This window comes from Pristis pectinata, chromosome 7, assembly GCF_009764475.1.
Source record: "Pristis pectinata isolate sPriPec2 chromosome 7, sPriPec2.1.pri, whole genome shotgun sequence".
NCBI classification, from domain to species: Eukaryota; Metazoa; Chordata; class Chondrichthyes; order Rhinopristiformes; family Pristidae; genus Pristis; species Pristis pectinata.
Window position 1 is genome coordinate 51,994,459 of NC_067411.1, and position 18,175 is coordinate 52,012,633.

Here is an 18,175-nt window from a genome sequence, read left to right on the forward strand (position 1 = left end):
ATACCACCTCACACTTCTCTGGATTGAACTCCATCCGCCACTTCTCAGTCCAGCTCTGCATCCTAACAATGGCCCTCTGCAATCTTTGACAGTCCTCCACACTATCCACACCACCACCAACCTTTGTGTCGTCTACAGACTTGCCAAGCCACCCCTCTACCCCCTCATACAGGTCATTAATAAAATCACGAAAATTAGAGGTCCCAGAAACGATCCTTGTGGGACACCGCTAGTCACAGCCCTCCAATCTGAATGCACTCCCTCAACCACAACCCTCTGCTTTCTACAGGCAAGCCAATTCTGAATCCACACGGCCAAGCCCCCCTGGATCCCATGCTACCTTCTGAAGAAGCCTACCATGTGGAATCTTGTCAAATGCCTTACTAAAATCCATGTAGACCGCATCTACTGCACTACCCTCATCAATCTTCCTGGTCACCTCCTCAAAGAACCCTATCAGGCTTGTGAGACATGACCTGCCCTTCACAAAGCCATGCTGGCTGTCCCTGATCAGACCATGATTCTCTAAATGCTCATAGATCCTATCTCTAAGAATCTTTTCCAACAGCTTGCCCACTACAGACGCAAGGCTCACTGGTCTATAATTCCCTGGACCATCCCTACTTCCTTTTTTGAATAAGGGGACAACATTTGCCATCCTCCAATCCTCCGGTACCATTCCCGTGGACAACGAGGACTCAAAGATCCTCGTCAACAGTTCAGCAATCTCCTCCCTCACCTCGCGGAGCAGCCTGGGGAATATTCCGTCAGGCCCAGGGGACTTATCTGTCCTAATATTTTCTAACAGCTCCAACACATCCTCCCTCTTGAGATCTACATGCTCCAGAATATTAACCTTACCAACACTGTCCTCAGCATCATCAAAGGCCTTCTCCTTGGTGAATACTGAAGAGAAGTATTCATTGAAGACCTCACCCACTTCCACAGCTTCCAGGCACATCTTCCCACCTTTGTCTCTAATCGGTCCTACCTTCACTCTCGTCACCCTTCTGCTCTTCACATAAGTGAAAAAAGCCTTGGTATTTTCCTTAACCCTACTCGCCAAGGCCTTTTCATGTCCCCTTCTTGCTCTCCTCAGCCCCTTCTTAAGTTCCTTCCTTGCTGCCTTATATTCCTCAAGAGACCTATCTGATCCTTGCTTCCTAAACCTTATGTATGCTACCTTCTTCTTCTTAACTAGTTGTTCCACCTCTCTTGTCACCCATGGTTCCTTCACCCTGCCATTCTTTTTCTACCTCACCGGGACAAATTTGTCCCTAACCTCCTGCAAGAGATCCCTGAACAACGACCACATCTCCATAGTACATTTCCCTTCAAAAATGTCATCCCAATTCACACTTGCAAGTTCTAGCCTAATAGCCTCATAATTTGCCCTTCCCCCAATTAAATATCTTCCTCTCCTCTTTGCTCCTATCCTTGTCCATGACAATGCTGAAGGTTAGGGAGTGGTGGTCACTGTTCCCCAAATGCTCACCCACTGAGAGATCTGTCACCTGACCCGGTTCATTACCTAATACTAGATCTGATATGGCATTCCCTCTAGTCAGCCTGTCAACATACTGTGACAGAAATCCGTCCTGAACATATTTTACAAACTCTGCCCTTTGGTAGAGTACCTTAGTACCCTTTGTACCTAAGGTACCTTTGTACCTTAGTGCCCTTAGTACCTTTGGTACTAAGCAGGTGCCAATCAATATTTGGGAAGTTGAAGTCTCCCATGATAACAACCCTGTTATTCTTGCACCTTTCCAAAATCTGCCTCCCAATCTGCTCCTCAGTATCCCTGCTGCTACCTGGGGGCCTATAGAATACTCCCAGTAGAGTAACTACTCCTTTCTTGTTCCTAACTTCCACCCATACTGACTCTAGAGAGGATCCTTCTAAATTATCCACCCTTTCTACATTATCCACCCTTTCTGCAGCTGTAATAGTATCCCTGACCAGTAACACCATCCCTCCTCCTCTTCCCACCCCCCCCCCATCCCTTTTAAAACACTGAAATGCAGGAATATTCAGTATCCATTCCTGCTCTGGTGACAGCCAAGTCTCTGCAAGAGCTTGCATAGTTCCACGTATTTATCCAAGGCCTATATTCAAACAACATAGGAAATAGAAGCAGGAGTAGGCGATTCAACTTCTCCAGATTACTACATCATTCAACAAGATCATGGCTGATGCTTTATCTCAGTGCCACTTTCCTGCATCAATACCTTAATATCTGAAAATCTGTCAATCACTGTCTTGAATCTATTCAGAAACTGAGCCTTCACAGCCCTCTTGGGTGGAAAATTCTGAAGATTCTCTACTCTCTGGGTGAAGGAATTTCTACTTATCTCTATCCTGAATAGTGACCCCTAACTTTGAGACTGAAACCTCTTATTCTGGACTCTCTAGTCATCATTTCTGAATCTATCCTGTCAAGTTCCATAGGAGTTTGCACATTTCAATGAGATCACTGCTTATTCCTCCAAAATCAAGAGATAGTTTAATATTTGAACTATGTGACAAACAGCTTCCACTAATAATTAATGTCCAATTGTGATACAGCAAGGAGCAAAAAGACTTGTGCCAGTTACTCAGAGAGTGATTCGCTGAGGTTTCAAGGAACATAGTGTGACTATCATTTTAATTAACTATTACTTCTTTGTCCTGGATTCAACTTAAATATGCTGTGTTTATTACCCAAAATCCTCTACCCATAATGATTTGATGTCATTACAAATATGGCTCTTGAGTTATATTGAAGTAGACGTGAATTGGCAAAATCAGATTGCAAAATCTTCTATAGATATGTAAAAAGGAAAAAGATTAGCTAAAGCTAATGTGGGTTAAATCTGTCAAGTCCCTTACAGACTTAAGATCAAAACAGCTACAAATGCTGGAATCTATTAAGTGGTAACAGGGCACAGAACATTATAGTAGGACTGAGCATAGTCAACATGGGTTTTTGAGAGGGAAATCATATTTGACAAATTTGTTAAGTGTCTTGTATTCAGTACCTGGGTTAGTGAATGCCAGTATCACATATGCCTTCTTAAAAACATTATCTGCCTGCACTGCCACCTTCAAAGTTCTTTGGACTTGTACTCCAAGGTCCCCCGTTCCTCAATACTCCTGAGGAATTTACCATTCATTTTGGACAGCATCTTGGGATCAGTGGTCATAATGATGCAACTTTTAAGATAGATATAAGGATAAGACTGGTCTTTGGGTGAAAGTACTAAATTAGGGGAGGAATAATTACCATGGTATTAGGCAAGAACTGGGGAGGGTAGATTGGGAGCAGCTGTTTGAGCGTAAATTCACATCCGATTCATTGGAGTCCTTTAAAGGCCAGTTGATCAGAGTTTAGGACCAGCATGTCACTGTGAGGATGAAAGATAAGGATGGCAAGGTTCAGGAACCTTGGATGACAAGAGATATTATAAGTTTAGTGAAAAAGGAAAAGGAAGCATATGCAAGGTTTAGGGAGCTGAACCCGGACAAGGTCCTTGAGGAATGTAAAGAAAGTAGGAAAGAAACAAGAAATTAGGAGGGCCAGAAGGGACCATGAAATGTCTTTGGCAGGTAGGTTTAAGGACAATCCCAAAGAATTTTATACATATATTGAAAACAATAGGGTAGCTAGGGAAAGAGTAAGTCCAACAAGTAGGGTTAGTTAGCATGGCTCTGTGTGGGGGAAGTCCTGTCTCACAAATTTGATTGAGTTTTTTTGAGAACGTGACAAAGGTGATTGAGGAGGGTAGGGCAGTGGATGTTGTATAAGTGGACATTAGTAAAGCATTTGACAAGGTCCCTCATTGCAGGCTAGTCCAGTGGATAAGGTCACATGGGATTCATGGTGAGTTCAATACAAAATTGGCTTAGTCATAGAAGTCAGAGGGTAGTAGCATGGGGGTGTTTCTTTGACTGGAGGTCTGTGACTCATGATTTTCCACAAGGATCAGTCTGGGACCTCTGTCGTTTGTATATGTATACAGGTGGTCTGATTAGTAAATTTGTAGACGACATGAAAATTGGTGTGGTTGTGGATACGCTGTTACAGCAAATTGAAGATCAGTTGCAGAAATGGGCAGAGAAATGGCAGATGGAGTTTAATATGGATAAGTGAGGTGATGCATTTTGGGGGGGGGGGGGGTCAAATGCAAGAGGAAAGTAGACAGTAAATGGCAGGACTGTTAGGAGCCCAGATGTACAGAGGGATCATGAGGTGCAAGTCCATAGTTCCCTGAATGTGGCAACACGTGGATAGGGTAGTAGAAAAGGCATATGGCATGTTTGCCTTCATCAGCTGGGGCATTGAGTATGAAAGTCAGGAAGTCATGTTGCAGCTCTATAAATCTTTAGTTAGGCCATATTTGGAGTATTGTATGCAGTACTGGTTGCCACACTACAGGAAGGACGTGAAGACTTTGGAGAGGTTGCAGAAAAGATTCACCAGAATTTTGCCTGGATTGGAGTGTATTAGCTATAAGGAGAGAATGGACAAACTTGGATTGTTTTCTCTGGAGCTTCAGAGGCTGAAGAGCAACCTGACAGAAGCATTTAAAATTATAAGTTGCAGAGTTATACAGCACAGGCATAGGCCCTTTGGCCCAACCTGGCCATGCTGACCAAGGTGATTCCTGAGCAAGTCCTATTGACCTGCATTTGGCCAATATCTGTCTACACCTTTCCTATCCATGTAACTATCCAGATGTCTTTTAAACATTGTAACTGTACCTGCCTCTACCACTTTGCCTGGCAGCTTGTTCCATAAGCGTGTGGAAGAATTTGTTGGAAGAATTTGCCTCTCAAGTCCCCTTCCAATCCTTTCCCTCTCACCTTAACCCTATGCCCTCTAGTTTTAGACTTCCACAACCCCGGAGAAAAGACTCTAACCATGCACCTTATCTCTGCCCCTCATGATTTTATAAACTTCAATAAACTCGCCCCTCAGCCTCCTTCACTTCACGGAAAACAGACCCAGCCCATTGTTAGGGAATATTCTGGAGTTATGAAATTATGGATTGCAGATATTAATTAAAATGAGAACCAATCTTCAGGAAATAAAACCTGTTCACAATTCAACTTTAACCGATACTTTAAGGCCATCAAAACTTTCTGATTCTGTCCCATTGAAACTACACAGGGGAAGACAATAGATGAATGTTCATGCTAATAGCACTCAGTGAAACCTTCATGATGAGATCAGGGAAGCTGTTAAGTGGCCATCTCCTGTTTTAATGCATTGTTAAAGGCATATCCCTGCCACCTAATGCACAGTTCAGGACAGGTCTGTTTTGTCACTTAACATTCTGGCTGTTTGTATATTCAGGGTGCCATCCGTCAACACTCTAACAGAAGTGTATTTTGGGTGTCTGGAGTTTGTGCTCAGAAGCTTTCGGACCAGCCACCAGCACTTGAAGTTCTGTGAGTTGGGATGTGTTCCCATTGTATAGATGTAATTCTGCAAAGTTGACAAGTAGGAGCATGCCAACAAATAGAAGAGGTTACACCCAGAAATGCCCATTGGAATGGCACCTATTGAGATCAGACAACGGCAGGCCCAGAATCCTGATGACCCCAGCCAGCCCTTGATACCGATTACCACAATCCATAAATCCCATAGACCCTTCACCTCCTGGGAGAAGCAAAGCATTTTGTCTGAGCTGTCTGCGGGAATGCACAATTTTGGCGTAAGCTAGAAGAAATGATTGAAATTCACCTGATGCACCCAAAAGATATACAGTATATGTGTTGGTTTAAACTAAATGCCCAAGGAATATGTGGGACAGTATGGCCCAGGGAGTGTAGGATGGTACATGGGCAACTCGTGGGAGTGCCAGTAACAAGGACATATATCGCAACTTTAAGGGGGAAGTGTGGCAGTGACCAGGGGCAGGTGAGAGTAACTGGGGAATGATAATGTCAGTGGCTCAGAAAGCTGATAAGCCTGCAATGGATTATGCAGACCATCAATTTTGGGTTTATGAGGAATACTCAGGGCTGGATAATTCAGGGAGGGATGATCCAGTCTTCCTGAAAATGATGGAGCTCAATCGACCAGGTTTTAGACTTGGGAGTAGCTATGGGATTCACCTACCCAGCAATAAGTTTCATGGGCCAGATAGATGGACCAGAGAAGGGAAGTTGCAAGGTTGTTGTAGTGAATGTAGCTGTTGCGAAGACACAAAAGACATGCTTTGTGTGCCAGTGACTGGGGCACATAGTGAGAGACAGCCACAGTAGACATAGAAGGGTAATATTACAGCCGTGGCCTCTTGGGCTATGGTTGGAGGAGGTGTTCTAATAAGGGAGGAAGGTGTGAGAGTTCCCCAACAAAACAGGCAGAAACCACAGCAGTGCCGCCTCTGTCCGATCTGACTGCCGACCAGATCATAGAGCTGATAAAGACAGCATCCAGGTCAAACAAACAGCTGGCAGCAGCCCCATTGCCAGTACTGGTCACCCGCGAATGTATGCAAGAGGTTTATTAGGGAATCAGCAAGGTGATATGTTAGTAGTCACAGAATCAGAATCAAAATCAGATTTATTATCACCGACTTATATGACGTGCAATTTGTTGTTTTGCAGCAGCAGTACAGTGCAAAGACATAAAAATGCTATAAATTACAAAAATAAATAAATAGTGCAAGAAAAAAAAGGAATAACAAGGTAATGTTCCAGGATTCATGGACCATTCAGAAATCTGATGATGGAGGTACCTCCCTGGTGGTAGTAACACAGGCATCAGAATCGATAACTGACCGACCCTTGCCCATGACTGGAAAGGTTATTTATATTAGTGCTGTGGGGAGGGGGGCGGGGGGGAGGAAACAATGAGGTCAGAGAGAAGTGAGCCTCAGGTAATTGAGATAGAAGGAATGCAACTTCCAGTGGATTTCTGAGTATGCCCAAACAATGAAGGTACTGTCCTGGGGATAGACACACTGAGTAAGGCAGGTGCTATCATAGACTCAGGGAAGGGACAGATTACATGGATGAGTCATGGTCAGCAAACATGTACAGAGCAGTCAACATGGCCCACAGAGAAACAGCTGCGCCAAGCAGGGTCAGGTGACAGGACAACGTGCGTGAATCATGTCAGGAAGTCCCCAGAGCTAGATGGCAAAATAAAGAAATTTCGAAAGCCAATGGCGAGAGGACAACTGATCTTTTAGAAATAAATGATACTTTTCGAGAATTCTATTCTACTCTTTACAGTTCTAATTTTCCTAAAGATAATACAGTAATGGATAATTTCTTTGACCAATTAAACGTTCCTATACTTTCCACTGAAAATCAAAAACAGTTGGATCAATCTATTACATATGAGGAAATCGCCGAGGTTGTGCAATTTTTACATTCTGGAAAGACTCTGGGTCCTGACGGATTTCCTGGAGAATTCTATAAGGCCTTTTCCTCTTTGCTTATACCTCACTTATGTGCTGTCTTTTCGGATTCTTTTAAATCGGGTTTTAATTCTTTTAAACCACAATCTTTTTATGAAGCCTCTATTTCACTTATTCTTAAGAAAAATAAGGACCCAACAGAATGTGCTTCGTACAGACCAATTTTACTACTTAATGTGGATGTTAAAATTTTATCTAAAATTCTAGCTCGTAGATTGGAAAATATTTTACCTTCAATTATATCCGATGATCGATATTCTCATTTTAATATTCATCGTTTATTGAATAATATCTATTCTTCCTCTAAGGAAATATCGGAATGTGTGATATCTCTAGATGCTGAGAAGGCCTTTGATCGGATTGAATGGAATTACTTATTTAAAACCTTAGAGAAATTTAATTTTGGGCCCGATTTTATCCAATGGATTAAATTACTTTACTTATCCCCTTCTGCTCCAGTTCTCACTAATTTTCAAAATTCTAGATCTTTTAAACTTCAACATGGAACCAGACAGGGATGTCCTTTGAGCCCTTTGCTCTTTGATTTGGCCTTAGAACCTTCAGCTATTTCTCTCTGAGAATCTAGAGATATCCTTGGTATTTCCAGGAGAGGTATTAACCATAAAGTTTCTTTATATGCTGATGATTTATTACTCTTTATATCTAATGTTGAAGCCTTCTTAACTTTCTTTACTTTCCCGCTTTAGTCATTTTTCAGGCTACAAACTGAACTTATACAAGAGTGAACTTTTTCCTCTGAATAACTTGGTACCAGTTGATATTAACATTCCTTTTAAAATTGTAAGAAATTATTTTACCTATCTGGGAGTGTCAATTACTAAAAACTATAAGCACTTATTTAAAGAAAATTTTTTCACCTTACTGCACTATGTGAAAAGGGTTGGTCTCCCCTTTCTATATCATTGATTGGCCGAATTAATGTTATTAAAATGAATATTTTACCTAAATGTATTTATCTATTTCAGGCTTTACCTGTTTTTATTCCTAAATCTTTCTTTGACTCTCTTGAGTCAACTATTTCTTCCTATATATGGAGTAATAAACACCCTAGACTAAATAAAGTTCACCTTCAGAAGGTTAAAAAGAATGGAGGTTTAGCCTTACCTAATTTTAGATTTTATTACTGGGCAGTCAATATGCGCAATCTTACATTTTGGTTACATTACATTAATCAAGAGGCTCGTCCAGTATGGGTCTCTTCGGAAATTAATTCTGTTAAAATATTTTCTATTATCTCTTTGCTTGGTTCTTCACTTCCAATATCATTAAATAAACTAACAGATAATTTAGTAGTTAAACATGTTTTGAGGATTTGGTTACAATTTAGAAAATATTTTGGTTTATTGAGTTTTTCTTTGTCCAGTCCCATTTTCTTTAATTATTTTTTTAAATCTTCTATGACTGATGTAGTTTTTAAAGAGTGGGATAAATTAGGTATTACTTGTTTTCAAGATCTGTTTGTTGGAGGAAATCTTTCTTCATTTGAACAATTGTCTACCAAGTATAATTTACCAAAAACTCATTTTTTTAGATATTTACAAATTAGAGATTTTCTTTGATCTCAATTACAATCTTTTCCTTTGAGTCCTGTTAAGAATTTATTAGATGTAATTTTTAATTTGGAACCTTTTCAGGATGGCTCAATATCTAATATTTATGACAGATTACTAGGAATGAGTAAGGTGTCACTAGATAAAACTAAAAATGCTTGGGAACAAGATTTGCAGATGTCAATTTCTGAGGAAACTTGGAATGAAATTTTCAAGTTGGTTAATACTTCGTCATTATGTGCTCGTCATTCTCTCCTTCAATTTAAAGTGGTCCAGAGAGTTCACTTGTCTAAAGATAAATTATCCTGTTTGTATTCTGACATATCTCCTTACTGTGACAAATGCAATAACGGAGTGGCTTCCTTAATTCACATGTTTTGGACATGTCAGAGTCTTAAAAAATATTGGACAGAGGTCTTTCATACTTTTTCTGTACTTTTCAAAATAAATTTTAAACTTAATCCTTTGACTGCACTATTTGGGATTGTTGGAGAAAAAGATATAACTTTGAAGGCTTCTGATTTACATATTCTGGCTTTTATTTCTCTTATAGCCAGGAGAGCTGTATTGCTTAAATGGAAGGAAGTTACTCCGCCTACTCATGCTCAATGGTTATGGGATGTTATGTCATACTTGAATCTAGAGAAGATTCGCTGTTTAGTTTTTGAACCTAACCTAGACTTTCAAACCCTGTGGGGACCTTTTTTGAATTATTTTCAAAATCTCTGATTTGGGGACTAAAATGCAGATATTGGCTGACATGGTTACATTTTTAAAAGTTTTTCCTTGTTGTTTTTTCCATCTAACAGCTTCGGGTTTTGGTAGTGGGAGTAGATTTTTTTTAATAATAAAATATTTCAATTTTTTCTTCCTTTATTAACTAACTACTATATGTGATTATTAATTTAGAGTATTGTAATCTAAGTACGATTTAATACAATGTATTCAGTAGTTTTTTTATTCTCTTTCTTGATGCATATACTTTGTATTTTTTTTCATGGATTCAATAAAAATATTGTAAAGAGGAAGTCCCAAGGGTAGGGGCCAAACACAAACAAGAATTGTTAGAAGTGGTGAGGCTGCCTGCAGAGGTAGCAGGAATTAAAGTAAAGGCACTCCAGAAAGCAGAAAGTAAAGAACATGAAGGGAATGAGTGGACAGATCTCAGGGCAAAAAGGGCGGCCGAAGAACAGGAGACCAGAGAAACTTGCAAGTGCAGAGAAAGAAACTAATGAAGCCAATTTAGTGAGATTATATGGAGATATGAAGGACCTTTGCAACCAGGTTAAAATATTGAGGGACTGAGCAAAATAGCAGCAATGCATTGCTGATCAGAAAGAGCCAGGAGAGGGGCTAATCCTTCTGCAGCCAGATGACCAAGTCAGCGCAGGGGAGCTGCCTGAAAAGGCAGGGTTCACTCCCAGGCGGATAGGACTTCAGGTAGTCCAACTGACAAAAGACACCTATGTCTGCATGCAGACCTGATGAGGCAGCTAGTGGAAATACTGGACTCAGGTTAAATGGTATGGCTCACCATCTTCTCGCCCACACAGTCAGACCAAAAGACCAAGTCCACCCACTAACAATGTCATTACAGAGAATTTAAATGATGAACACCAGCCTGTTGCTTCACATCTGACCGCTCCTGAAGGAAGCAGACTGATAAACGCAAGGAAATGGGAACAGAAATGCGAATGCAGAAGACTTGGAGAATGTGTGTCAGCAAGCCATGATTAAAGCATTAAATTGTAGTGGTAATTGTATTTTGTAATGAAGACTGGTTCTGGGAGGTAGATGTTCAGTTACATAGATCAGAACAGAAAGATATTGGGAAACATTGTGTCAAGAGAGGAGAACCAGATTCTCTTTAGAAGATCTGCTGTGTTAAATAAGGACCTTTCATATCTCTCAGCTACAGCTTCCATGTGGCTCAGTTCAGTCAGTCACACCATTCCTTCTCAGCCCTCCTCATAACTCAAGCCCTCCAGTTCTAGCAATATCTTTCTGAATTTTTTCTGCACCCTCTCTAGCATAATCATATCCTTCCTATGGAGTGGCAACCAGAATAGCACAAACTATTCCAGGTGTGGACTCACTAACATCCCATACAGCTGAAACATGATGTCCCAGCTCCTGTACTTAATCCGTGTCTGATGTATAAGTCAGTGATAATAAATCTGATTTTGATTCTGATTCTGTGACTACTAACATATCACCTTGCTGATTCCCACTTTGTCCGCATGTGTCGTCACTTTTAGGGAACTATGTACTTGTATCCCTAAGTTTCTTCCCAGGGCCTTGTCATTTGCTGTACAAGTCCTGCCCTGGTTTAACTTCCCAAAATGCATCAGTCTGCACTTATCTGAGTTAAATTGTTTTCTCTGGAGCATCGGAGGCCAAGGGGAAACATGAAAGTATATAAAATCATGAGAGACATAGACAGAGTAGAGTCTTTTTCCCAGGGTGGAAATGTCAAATACCAGAGAGCACAGGACGTAGAACAATACAACATAAGAACAGATCCTTTGGCCCACGATGTCTGTGCCAACCAAGATGCCAAATTAAACTAATCCCATCTGCCTGCACATGGTCCATATCCCTCTGTTCACTGCCTGTTCATGTGACTATCTAAATGCCTCTTAAACATAGTTATCATATCTGCTTTTACAACCTCCCCTGGCAGCACGTTCCAGGCACCTACCGATTTCTGTGTGAAAAAATTTCCCTTGCAGATCTCCTATAAACTTTCTCCTTCTCATATAAACCTATGTCCTGTTGTGTTTGACATTCGCACCCGAGCAAAAAGACTATCTACCTATCCATGCCTTCATAATTTTATATTCTATCAGGTTATCCTTCAGCTTCTGATGCTCCAGAGAAAACAATCCACAATTGTTCAACCTCTCCTTATAACTAATGCTCTCCAATCCAGGAAACATCCTGGCAAACTTCTTCCAAAGATTCCAAGCCCTGTAATGGGGCGACCAGAGATGCACACAATACTCCAAATATGGCCTAACCAAAGTTTTATATGACTGTTATGTTCAATGCCCCAACCAATGAAGGCAAGCATACATCTTCTTTACCACCTCATCTGTTTGTGATAGCACTTTCAGGGAGCCAGGGACTTGCACCCCAATATCCCTCTGTACATCAATGCTCCTAAATGTCCTGCCATTTACTGTATATTCTCCTCTTACATTTGACCTCCCAAAGTGCAATACCTCACACTTGTCTGGATTAAATGCCATCTGCCATTTCTCCGTCCATATTTCTAACTGATTTACATCCTGTTGTATCCTTTGATAATCTTCCTCATTGTTCACAACTTTGTCAATATTTGTGTTGTCTGCATATCAGCCCACCTACATTTTTGTTCAAATCACTTATATATACCACAAACAACATAGATCCTAGCAATGATCCTTGTGGAACACCACTGGTCACAGACCTCTAGTCAGAATAACACACCTAAACCGCTACCTGTTACAGCCAATTTTGAATCTAGTATACTGAGTCACTGTGGATCCTGTACGCCTGAATCTTCTGGATAAGCCTAGCAGAGGGACTTTATCGAAAGCTGTACTTATACAAGGTCCACATGTACAACTGCCCGACCCTCATCTTTGTCACCTCCCCAATATCTCTATCAAGTTTGTACGGCATGAACTCCACTGTTCAACGCTATGCTGACTATCCCAAGTAAATCCATGCCTTTCCGGATGTGAGTAAATCCTATCGCTAAGAAACATCTCCAATAATTCCCCTTCCACTGATATAAGGCTCACCAGTTTATAACTTGCTGGATTATCCCATAGGTTTAAGGTGAGAGGGGGAAAGTTTAAAAGAGCTTTGGAAGACAAGTTTTTTTTTACACAGAGAGTGATGGGTGCCTGCAATGTGCTGCCAGGGGAGGTGGTAGAAGCAGATATGACAGCAACATTTAAGAGGCATTTAATCAGGCACATGAAGAGGCAGGGAATAGAGAAATGCAATGTGCAGACAAATGGGATTAGATTAGCATCAAGGTTGGAGCAGACATGGTGGGCCAAAGGGCCTGATCCTGAGCTGCTTTATGTTCAAGCCTTATTCATATTCCCAAAGTGCATCAGCTCACATTTTTCAGGATTAAACTTCATCCACCATTTCTCAGCCTATTTCATCAAGACATTGATATAATCCTGTGCCCTAAGACTACCCTCCAAACTGTCAACAACTCCACCACAGCAGCTGGAATATAATGTTGAGAAAAAAATGATTTTGTAAATGATGAGAGACTCAAAGTTCTTGGTGTTTAGAGACATGTGTTTCCCTGTACACTATTCACTGAACATTAACATCTGTTCCAGCAAGTAAATGGGAAGGCAAACGGCATGCTGGCCTGGTGAGATCACATTGGAAAATATTGTGTACAGCTCTCCCTACCTAATGAAGAATACAATAGAGGGAGTACAATGTAGATTCAACAGATTGATTACTGGGATGTATGGTTTGTTATACGAGGAGAGAGTAAGCAGAATGGGTTTATATTCCCTGGAGTTTAGAAGAATGAGAGGTGACTTCTTGAAAATGTACAAAATTCGTATGTGGCTTGAAAGGGTAGATGCGGAGTTGATGTTTCCCCTGGCTGGGTTGTCTAGGGCTCATAGTCTCAAAATAAGGATGTCAGCCATTCAAGGAGATAGGAATGAGCTTCTTCACCCATTATCTGCTCAGGAGAGCTGTGGGGCCTCAACAATTTGCACATTCAAGGAAGAGAGCGGATCATGATTTTTGGAACCAAGGGATATGAGGTTGGTACAGGAAAGTGATGTTGAGATTAGAGTTCAAGACATGATCTTTCTGAATGCCAAAGCAGGCATGAAGAGCTGAATGGCCTACGTGTTCCTGCTTCTTGCGTTCTTATGTTTTCTCCTTCTCTACACTGTGGGTACAGAAAACAGTGAAATCATTTCTACAGCAAAGTCTGGCAACTCATAGCCAGTAGACAAACCCAAGACCTTGCACATATGAAACTGAAATGAAGTAATGATTATTGCTGCAAGATTACATTTTTATTGGTATCTATTTGTGCAGTTTCAAGGACAAAGTTTGATTTTATCCTTCCTCATTTTCAAAATATAGATTATGTAAAATGTAAATAAAGATAATGCCCCTAAACAAGACAAAGAATCCTGCAAAAGCAAGAGCAAGATGGTTATGTTACTGTATTCCAGAGAGTGAGATTAATAATGCAGAATGTAGAATCAGTTCCCTAAATGGCAGCTTGAGAGCTCAAGTCCATTTAAAAAAAACAGGAAATTAAAAAAAAGAATGGTATTAGCAAACTTGAACTTAACTGTATGATACTTATTAAAAACCTACCAAGTTCACTAATGTCCATTAAGGAAGGGAATTTCCACCATTGACACTTGGTTATTATTTTTATACACACTCCTAAAACAGAGTCATCAGAAACTAATAACAGTGAAGGTATCAGCATTAATTAACTTGTGCTCTGATGCATTCAAATTCGTAGTATCATTTTAAAGCTTATCAAGGAAATAGTTATGCTCAATCAAATGGAATTTTCACTTAATAAAATACTGCCCATCCCATGATATAGCCATATAATTCCAGTGATGAAGGGTTTAATATGCCAATCAAGAGGCCTGGTTTGTCAGGCTTCTTAAGTGTTGTTGGAGTTGAATTTATTCAACGTGGAGAACTTTTCATCCCACTCCTGACTTTTGTTTTATAAATGACAGAATCACATTTGTGAATCAGGAAGTAAGTTTATCATCACAGTCACTAACAGATATATAGACACAGTCATAGACTCATAGAATTTTATAGCATACCATTGTCCACTCATCTATACCAGACACATTTGTCCATATATTTGTGTCTGATTTACAGGAATTCACTAGTTAATGGTAATCATAAGGACACTGATGATTGGGGAATGAGTAATGGTAAGACCAATGAATGTGAAGAGTAGGAGGTAAGACTTTCTTTTGTTGCCTGGCACACGTGTGGCACAAATGTCACCTGCCCCTTATTAGACCAAGTCTTAATGTCGTCCAGGTCTTGCTGCATGAAAACAAAGACTACTTCATTTTCTGAGGAACTGCAAAAAGTAACAGAAAAGGCCGCAAACACTCAGGAGGTCAGGCAGCATCTGTGGAAAGTAAAATAGTTAATGTTTCAGGTCAAAGACTCATCATCAGAATTGTACAAAAGTCCTGGTTCTGATCTAATAATGGAGGGGATGTCACTGATGAAGCAACTGAAGATGGTTGGTTCTGGGACACTGCCCTGAGGAAAACCTGTAATGATAAGCTGGAGCTGAGATAGTTAACCTCCAATATTAACCACAGGGAAGTCCAAATAGTTCATTTTTATTAAGAATCCTTGTTGCACAGACCAATGTGCCTTCCTTGAATTTGTGCAGAAAACTTTTATGAATTCACTAAGTGACACTATATGTCACTGATGCTTTTTTTTTAAAAACAGACTCTTAAAATCTCATCGTAATCTGTTAATATTCTATCCAATCTATTTCTTCTTTGGCTTCAGAATAAACCCTCCTGTTAAAAGAACTATCAATTTGTTTGTACCAATGAGTGGGGTAACATCGGTGGTAAAAAGAGCTCCATGCCATCAAAAGGACATTTTTATATCATGTAAATAATTTTGAGAGTTCAAAAATGGAACTTTGAACAAATGCCCACAAAAGAAAAGTTTATACTTAACATTGAAATTAAAAGGAAATAGAATAATCCAAAAAAATAGGAAATGTTCACCTTCAGAGACTGCTTGAGGTCATTCAGCTGCTGTTCAACGTTCTGAGCTTTCCCTGTTTCTCTTTGCAAGTCACTCACGTAATTTTTGAGTTGTGTGAGTTCCAAGCGCAATGAACGTCGTTCTACTTCTGCTGCATGCAACCTCTGAGTGAACTCAAGGATCTGCTTCTTCAAAACTTCCACGCATTGCTGGCAAAGAAGGAAAAAGTTAAAAACAACAAATGTCAATTTGCAATAATTTAGTTTTAACTATTAAAATCATATAAAATGCCTAAAAGAAATACATGATTGAAATAAATCAAAGCAATCTCCTCAACAGATATTATGCAACCTTGTCACAGATGAGTCGGCATTCTACCTTGACAATAACAATTTTTTCTGTGACTAGCTATGCTATAACATATAAAAAAATTACTCTTGGATAAATGAAATTCAATTTCCTGAATAAACATTTCTATTTGTAATATAGAGATTGCATTGCAAAGTAAAGTCTTGTAGGGTAAATCAACATATAAATTGGAACAAAAGCATATGCTTCAAATTCCACATTTTTATAATTCTATCGTGAGGGAGTTGGAATTAAAGTGAATCACCCCAGTGGATACAAAGGGCCAATTTGCCACCTTTTCTTTACTGGAATTTCCTTAAATCAGCAATCTGTGACATAAATTATTAATATAATCAGAACGTATATTTAATACCACTACTGGCAGTGCTGGCTGAGTCCTGAAGGACATAACTGCATGGCATGCTAATGGATGCTGAGATAACAGAATGACGAAAAACCCTGTTAACCTCATCCTCACCAATCTGTTTGTCGCAGTGCTTCTGATCATCAGAATGCCCATCAATTCCCCTTTGATTCTTTTGCCACGAATTTACACTAAGAGGTAATTTACAGCAACCAATTAACAAAATAGCTTGTCTTTGGGACGTGCAAGGAAAGCAGTACATTCAGGGGAAACCCGCGAGGTCACAGGGAGAACTTGCGAATTCCACACAGACAGCACCAGAGATCAGGATCAAACTTGGGTCGCTGGAGCTATAAAGCAGCAACACTAACTGCTGCACAACTGTGCTGCTCTAACAATCATCTCATGGTTCATTTGGAAGTCAACTCACTTCTTCACATCAAGGACAAACCTGTGTTATTCAAATCTAACATCATGCTGTGATAAAAGTAAAACAGAAAAGACCTGGAAGCTCACATTGATGGGTAAAAGAGTTAATCAAGAGGTTGCTGCATTTTCATTACCTTTATTGGCATGGTGACCTGACATCCTTCTTTTCCTGCCTTGGCATTGACTTTACATAGACCAGAGCTCAATAATTGTACCAGTGATCTTTTATGCCCATATCCAATGTGTCTGCTGCACGACAGAGAAACATTTTCCATCTCCACAATTAATCTGTCCATGAATTTTGAAAAAGAACTCTTGGCTGCATTTTCCATTGGCCAGTTTGAAAGAAGGTGATTTGGGTCTAAAAGGAGAAAAATGAAAAAAAATCTTGTAAGTGACTGTTCTTTCATCTAATTATGTTATTAAAATATTCACTCCGATAGTTCAATCACTTAGTGAGGGTAAAAGATAAATATTCTATTTTACACGGAGCTTTGCAACTACATTGAATCTCACAAACTCTGATATCACATCTGGAGTTAAGCTGTAATTTACCTTTTCACTCTGATGCAATTAAAATTTTACTACTTAGTGCAATTACTTCTTTCCCTGGTGGAGGTCGGTAATTATCTTTCTCATATGATGGCTTTATGGCCTCACTACAATAAATGTGTTCTGCTCAATGCTAGTTTTGACTAACTTATATTAAATGTATTTTATGGAAATAAATAAAATTATCACTTGTTCATATATCCCATATAAACTGAATTTCTAGGTGGTTTTGATGTTTAAGAAATATCTTCTGGCTTACTCAGATCTATATAGATAAGCCTGACTCAAATCTATTACTGCCATACATTAAAATACAGAGATAATTGAATGAAGACTTATATCTTCCACAGCACTGATGAAGTTCAGAAAAATATTTTTTGCAGAAACACAGTGAATATGGTGTTCCTTGCAATATAGAATTTGTAAACATTTGCACCAGTATATTTGGCACTATCTCTGACATCCACCATCATGAAGTGCTTTGAGAGGATGGTCATGGCTCGCATCAACTCCAGCCTCCCAGACAACCTAGACCCATTGTAATTCGCCTATCGCCAAAACAGGTCTATAGCAGATGCCATCTCCTTGGCCGTACACTCAGCTCTGGAGCATCTGGACAGTAAAGGCACCTACATTAGACTATTGTTTATTGACTACAGCTCTGCCTTCAATACAATAATCCCAAGCAAGCTTGTCACCAAACTCCGAGGCCTAGGACTCAACACCTCCCT

The 18,175-nt window shown here is 39.9% G+C and overlaps 1 protein-coding gene across 4 annotated transcripts in view; it reads right to left on the reverse strand.

The window, feature by feature from the left end:
* LOC127572676 (coiled-coil domain-containing protein 171-like) overlaps nucleotides 1-18,175 on the reverse strand; it is a 497,458-nt gene that overhangs the window by 195,555 nt on the left and 283,728 nt on the right. For all 4 annotated transcript variants that reach the window (XM_052020188.1, XM_052020186.1, XM_052020185.1 and 1 more), the window contains 2 exons: nucleotides 17,027-17,253; nucleotides 15,772-15,960 (listed from right to left, as the gene is read on the reverse strand). In XM_052020188.1, coding sequence (XP_051876148.1) covers nucleotides 15,772-15,960; nucleotides 17,027-17,253 — 416 coding nt within the window. The remainder of the gene's footprint in view (nucleotides 1-15,771; nucleotides 15,961-17,026; nucleotides 17,254-18,175) is intronic.